The 7132-nt window shown below is 38.3% G+C and overlaps 2 protein-coding genes across 2 annotated transcripts; both read left to right on the forward strand.

The window, feature by feature from the left end:
• The first annotated feature begins 2933 nt into the window (after window positions 1–2933).
• Window positions 2934–4151, forward strand: LOC103463675 (duodenase-1-like). Its single transcript, XM_008407204.2, has 5 exons — window positions 2934–2993; window positions 3066–3213; window positions 3302–3437; window positions 3625–3885; window positions 3962–4151. Exons 1-5 carry the CDS (start codon window positions 2936–2938, stop codon window positions 4124–4126), a joined length of 768 nt encoding a protein of 255 aa, XP_008405426.1. The 5' UTR covers window positions 2934–2935; the 3' UTR covers window positions 4127–4151.
• A 1543-nt stretch (window positions 4152–5694) lies between these two features.
• Window positions 5695–7121, forward strand: LOC103463676 (duodenase-1-like). Its single transcript, XM_008407205.2, has 5 exons — window positions 5695–5753; window positions 5830–5980; window positions 6069–6201; window positions 6326–6586; window positions 6651–7121. Exons 1-5 carry the CDS (start codon window positions 5696–5698, stop codon window positions 6813–6815), a joined length of 768 nt encoding a protein of 255 aa, XP_008405427.1. The 5' UTR covers window position 5695; the 3' UTR covers window positions 6816–7121.
• Window positions 7122–7132: the final 11 nt, after the last annotated feature.

The following is a 7132-nucleotide window of genomic DNA, read 5'->3' on the forward strand; positions in this document are numbered from 1 at the left end:
TAGCACTACCATTCCTAGTTAGACAAGTTATGACATGAACTTGACGTAACACCTAGAGGAAACCAGCAACTAGAAGGCCTAGGATTATTCAATCCTCAACAAAACCACCAGAGTCCACTGATAACCGCTCAACCAGAGCGGTTATCAGTGGACTCTGGTGGTTTGACAGGAAAGAGGGTAATGACGGAGGGGGAAGACATGCGGCAAATGTCACCAGACCGGGAATCAAACCTGCAACCACTGCCACAAGGACCAAGGCCTCAATACGTGTGTTGTGCTTTGCCCCTGCGCCACCACAGCACCCCTTTGAATGAACATTTGACAGACACATCGAAAGGACTAAAAATATTGGGGGTTTTTTCAAAAGCGTTCAAATTTTGTTTATTTGTAAACCTGGATCCACAAGGTTCCCTGTATTAAATTCTGCTCTTTCCTCATAGACACTATGTGCTTTCTTCTGTTATTGCTCACACTTAGGCTCCCATGAATTCAGTCTTCTGATCAGGCCCAACATCTGTTAAGTGTGTAGTGTTGTTATTAGTCATTGAAATAACTTAACTTACCTGCCATCTACTAACCATCAAGAGTATTTGAAGCAACCTTTCTTGTGGGTTACATGTTCCATGTGGATTTTGGTAAAAGTATGACATCTTTATTAAAAGTAGGATGACTTATGATTGTGGGCCTCTTTCTCGACTTTGAGGTCCATATTCCAAAATGTTGCTCGTTTTGAAACCTTGGCCACCGTTCGTGGCTTTTGGGTGCTGGTTCGCTTTGGCTGTGCTGTTAGCAGGCCCAGGAGGAATCCTGATCAGATGCCTAAATCACCTCAACTGGCTCCTTTTGATAGAAAACTGCAGGTCCTCTATTTTGAGCGTCCGACAGATGAAAGAGCACCTCATGTCCAAGGTTTAGTCCAACCATTCTACAGAGAAACTTATATCAGGACCTCCTTCCTACAACCATGAGCCTTCCTTCTTAACTACAGATATCCTCAGACCCCTTTACGATTACTTGTTCCAGTAGTCTAGTCTGACATCATGCTTGGCCTGATTACATTACAGCTGATCCCCACTAAAGTTTTTTGATCATATTACAGAAATATATGTACCTACCTGGTTTGTAAACGGTAAGTGCAATTTTGTTCTGTGTGTAAATAACTGTTTGTTTTGATTTTGTCCAACAATTTCAAAAATTTTGAATTTAAACTTTATTCCACAACAACCTAACATCTAGCACAGTGAGAGGCATAGTGCAGAGCGGGTTGTAGTGCATTAGAGTTCTCTGGATGTGATAGAAACCAAAACTAAAAGGGACATTTTTATGAAATGAGGCAATTTGAGGGATTTTTCAGCATTCGTGGAATATAGACAATGTTTTGCGTACATTTGTGATGAAAATGCAGCTCATGTCTCTGGTCCTTTATTCCTTTTTTTAAGGTTTTATTGGCTCTAGTGGCCTTTATTTGATAGTTAATTGACAGGAAAGTGGGAAATGAGTGACCAAGGTCGCCAGGTCGGGAATCAAACCTGCAACGGCCACATAGAGAACTAAGGCCTCCATATGTGGGTTGTGCTTAACCCCTGCGCCACCACAGCACACCAAGGTCCTTTATTCCTCTTATGAAGGAACAAGTTGTTTTCCAGGACTTGTCTTCTGGGTCACATGAAGCTATTTTAAAGATGGCTCAGATTGTGAGCCATCTTTAAAATGACATACATTGTTTTGAGACAGGAGATTAACTTATGGGTTTGTAACACTATGTCATCCTTATACTATCGTTGAATGAGAACACAGGCAGAGGAATGAACAGCAATCAGACAGAAAATAGCTTCAACCTGATTTTATCAACAAACTATTAGTTAAAGGAGATAAATTTGTCACCTGGTAGTTCTTCCCACAATGTCTCTTAATAGACCAGATATGTGTTTGTAATTTCCATTCAGCATATAAAAGATACAAACATGAGATGGATAGATGTGACATCTTGAAGTATTTCAACCACCTAGTGTTTCCCAAACCTGGTCTTCAAGGCATACTGTTTAAGAGGTTTCCATGCTCTAATATGCCTAATTCAACTGATTGCAGTTCATCAAATTCCTGTTAATCAGTCATCGATTGAAATCAGATGGACTGAAGCAAGGAAATACCTAAAACATGCAGGGCAGTGTGCCTTGAGGACCAGGGTTGGGAAACAGTGATCTTGGAAAATCCAGCAAAAAGTTTACCCATAAGGCAGGATATATCCTCATTACTACACTGCCACCTGTTGGTGACTCTAATGGAGTACTTGACTATACATCTTTTTCAAATTGTTGACCTTACACTATTGATGCTTAACAAGTGCTGGACACACATTTCAAGGCCAAAAATACACAAAACACTAACAAGAGGTTCACTGTGGTGAGATGAGACCTTTAGATGTATCTGCTGTCCAGTTCCTGTATAAGCAAAAGGAAATGAATGACTACAAAAATGAACAAATCCTATTTATAAAATGCTGAAAACCAATGCAGCAGAAAGCTGGAATGCAAAATAGAAAAGCAGTGATATGTGGAAGCATATTGATGCCAAAAGTCGCTAAAGAGATCGTAAATACCAAAAAGTTTAAAGTTTTGTTAATACAGAAGTAAAACTAAAAAGTAATTTGAAATGTTAAGTGGCATGAAGACTGAGTTATCCAAGTTTCCAACCAATAGTCTTAATCAGAAAAACTAACTAAGACTCTTATCTGAAACATCAAGACGGGACCTATAGGTTGTTTATGTAAGAGGAGGAAACGTGTGCACATATTTTTTTTTTCACATTTATGTTGTGGCCTATGTGGTAAAGAAAATGATCTTGATTTTAGATAATGAGTCTAGCTAGTGGAGCAATATACTATAAAAACCTCAGCCTAATGATCTCACATGCACAACCCATAAGTGGTGGCACCATGCACGGCCTGGGTACATTGCTTCTTTTCCACATCGTGGCATCTCTTGGACAAAATGGTAAGAAATCTTCTGCCTTTTACTCTCTAACTAAAATATATCTGATTTTTTTTTCTGAATTCATTATTGTAGTCCATGGGAGTGACATTGTAAATGGGGAAATCGCACCTGACAACTCAATGCAGTACATGGTCTCAGTGCAGCAATGGGGTCATCATGTGTGTGGAGGATTTCTGGTGAGCGAGGACTTTGTGATCACTGCTGCACACTGTGCTAAAGAGTAAGTTCTTCATCTATGTCTGTTTCTGAATGATGACCATAAAAACTGTGACTAATGACCATAATAATTTCAATATCTAATGCTTCAGTGAACCTGTGCGTGTTGTTCTGGGAACCCACAAGCTATCAAAGATGAACATGAGCCCATGCAGAAATATTGAATATTTCTGCAAATATCCAACTTATAAAAATGTTGAATTTGGTGATGACATCATGCTCCTTAAAGTAAGTATATATTAATACAAGTAACATGCAATGTGACATGTACTGCACATCCATTTATATAAATTACATAGATTTTATATGTGCTGCGGTGCTACATTTCGTCTTGATGAAGCATGTTTCAAGACTATTTTAGTCAAATTATTTTAAAAATAGCTGCATTGGTATTTGTCTTTTTGTGCATCTTCAGTTGTCCGGGAAAGCTCCACTAAATAACAAGGTGAAAACAATTTCACTTCCAACGTCTTCCAACGCAAACCTTAAAGACGGTCAGATCTGCTCTGTAGCTGGATGGGGTCTAACTGGGACCAGCCTTTCTACTGTGGATAACCTGAGAGTGGTGAATGTGTCGATCTTAAATCCACAACTCTGTCGGGAGAAATGGTGGAATGGATTTCCTTCCAATGTGATCTGTGCTGGTGGATACAACACAGACAAAGGATTTTGTCAGGTAAGTCATGTTACCTTTTACATGCAACAAAATAATTTGGTCAATTCAAAACTAAAACTTGGTAATATTATTACAGGGTGATTCCGGTGGTCCACTGGTGTGCGACGGGGTAGCTGTTGGTGTTGTGTCATTCAACAGAAATTCCACCTGCACCTACCCAGATGTACCCAACGTCTACACAGACATATCCAAATATCTTGAATGGATCAACAACATTGTGAAAACGAAGAAATGTGTGTAGCAAACTTGTTATAGAAGGTCTTCCTGCTCAGAAAGTTGTTAATCTCATTTCAATGCCTTAGTCAACTTCTGGTATTCTACAGAATTATGAAATAAAGCAAAGCAAAATGAAATTAAATGCTAAAAGTGAGATTTTTTTGTATTATTTCTCAACAGAAACATATAAGTATATATTTAACGAGAGTAATATACTGTATATATGGTCTATGGAGTCCGATCTGACCCGGGACGTCCTCCTCGTGGGACATTCTGGAAACTCTCCAAAGGGAGATGCCCAGGAGGAATCCTGACCAGATGTCCAAACCACCTAAATCGACTCCTGTTGATGCATAACTGCAGATTCTCTACTTTAAGCTTCGCACAGATGAAAGAGCTTCTCATCTCTAAGGTTTAGTCCAACCATTCTACAGAGAAACTTATATCAGATGTTTGTATTCAGGACCTCCTAAACTAAAGAGTCCCTTTTAAGTAAATGAGGGATTTGAGGGATTTTCTTTTTTTTTTTTTACATTGGTGGAATGTAAACAATGTTTTGCACAAATTTGTGATGGAAATGCAGCTTATATCTCTGGTCCTTTACTCCTCTTATGAAGGAACTAGTTGTTTTCTAGTTAACCTCCTTTCTCAACATACTTTGTGTTGAAATAGGAGGTTAGCTTATGGTTTTGTAATCCCCTGTCATCCTCCAAACTATTGGTTAATAGAGAAATAAATGTGTTACCTGGTTGTTCTTCCCACAATGTTTCCTAATAGACCAGATATGTTTGTGATTTTCATTCAGTATATAAAAGATACAAACATGAGATGGATAGATGTGACATCATGAAAAATTTTAACCATCTCAGAAAATCCAGCAAAAAGCTGACCGAGAAGGCAGGATATATCCTCATTACTACACTGCCACCTGTTGGTGATTCAAAGAGTATTTGACTATATATCTTTTTCAAATAGTCCTGTTTTAAAACCAATACATGTATCCATGTACTGGATAAACGTTTCACATGTGTTGTGTTGGATTCATACTGCAAGGTTTACAATAACAATAGGTTCATTGTGGTGAGATGAAACGTTGAGATGTACCTGCTGTCCAGTTCCCACATAAGCAAAAGCAAATGAATGACTACAAAAGCCGATTAATAAAATGCTGAAAACAACCATTGCAGCATAAAACTGTGACATAACATAGAAAAGCAGTGATATATGGAAGCATCTTGGTGCCAAATTTTACTAAAGAGATCATCAATATCAAGAAGCTGAAAGTTTTTTAATGCAGAAGTAAAACTAAAAGGTAATTTTAAATGTTACTAAGTAACATTAAGACTGAGTTAGAGTAAGTTTCCAACCAATAGAGACTCACTCTGAAAGTACTATATTTTTATCTGAACCATCCGGGGTGGGGTCTATTGATTGTTTAGATAGGAGTAGGAAACATTTAGATATTTTTTTTCACGTCTTTACTGGCATATGTGGTAAAGGAAATGATCTAGATTTTAGATAATGACTCTAGCCAATGGAGCAATATGCTATAAAAATCCCAGCCACACAAACACAACCCACAAGTGGTGGCACCATGCACGGCCTGGGTATATTACTGCTATTCCACATTGTGACATCTCTTGGACAAAAGGGTAAGAAATCTTCTGCCTTTTGCTTCCTAACTAAAACATCTTTAGCTGATTTTTTTCCCTACATTCATTATTGCAGTCCATGGGAGTGACATCATACATGGGGAAAAGGCACCCGAGAACTCAATGCAGTACATGGTCTCAGTGCAAAACAAACGGGGTCATCATGTGTGTGGAGGATTTTTGGTGAGCGAGGACTTTGCGGTCACTGCTGCACACTGTGCTAAAGAGTAAGTTCTTCATCTATGTCTGTTTCTGAATGATGACCATAAAAACTGTGACTGTTGACCATAAGAATTTCAATTTCTAATGCTTCAGGGAACCAGAGGATGTTGTTCTGGGAACCCACAAGCTATCAAAGAGGAACTTGAGCCCAGTGAAGATTGAACACGTCTGCAAATATCCGACTTATAAAGATGTTGGATTTGGTGATGACATCATGCTCCTTAAAGTAAGTATATATTAATACAAATCACATGCAATGTAACATTTGGTGCACATATAAATTACATAGATTTAATGGAGATGGTGTTAAAAAAAGATGAGCCATTTCTTGTCGGTTTGTACATCTTCAGTTGTCCGGGAAAGCTTCGCTAAATTACATGGTGAAAACTATTCCACTTCCAACGTCTTCCAATGCAAACCTTAAAGATGATCAGATCTGCTCTGTAGCTGGATGGGGTCAAACTGGGACCAACCATTTTACTGTGGATGACCTGAGAGTGGTGAATGTGTCGATCTTAAATCCACAACTCTGTCGGGAGAAATGGGGGGCTGGATTTCCTTCCAATGTGATCTGTGCTGGTGGATACAACACAGACAAAGGATTTTGTCAGGTAAGTGTTACTGCTCTTCATAAAAATAAATGTAAATGTAAAAATAAAACTAATATTTTTACAGGGTGATTCCGGTGGTCCTCTGGTGTGCGACGGGGTAGCTGTTGGTGTTGTGTCATTCAACAATGGTAAAAACTGCGACTACCCAGATGTACCCAACGTCTACACAGACATATCCAAATATCTTGAATGGATCAACAGCATTATCAAAACAAATAAATGTGTGTAGTAAACTTGTTACATAAGGTTTTCCTGCTCAGGAAGTTGTTCATCTCATTTCAGTGCTTGTGTCAGATGGTGGCAGAACTGTGAAATAAAGCTAAAGGCATAATCTTTATGAAAAAATATGCCATCAATATATGAATTCAATTAAATATATCAAACACAAAAACATACCTTTTGTGATCTTTTGTAAACAAGAATTAAACCTTGTTGCACATTAATTTAATCTTACAAATGCATTCGAATGGGTTGGAGGCATTAAGTATTTTCCAGTTTATAGCACAAGCAACTAACTTCGTTTCCTTTGTTTGATATGAGAATGCT

The sequence above is a fragment of the Poecilia reticulata genome, linkage group LG4, assembly GCF_000633615.1.
Source record: "Poecilia reticulata strain Guanapo linkage group LG4, Guppy_female_1.0+MT, whole genome shotgun sequence".
In the NCBI taxonomy this organism is placed as follows: Eukaryota; Metazoa; Chordata; class Actinopteri; order Cyprinodontiformes; family Poeciliidae; genus Poecilia; species Poecilia reticulata.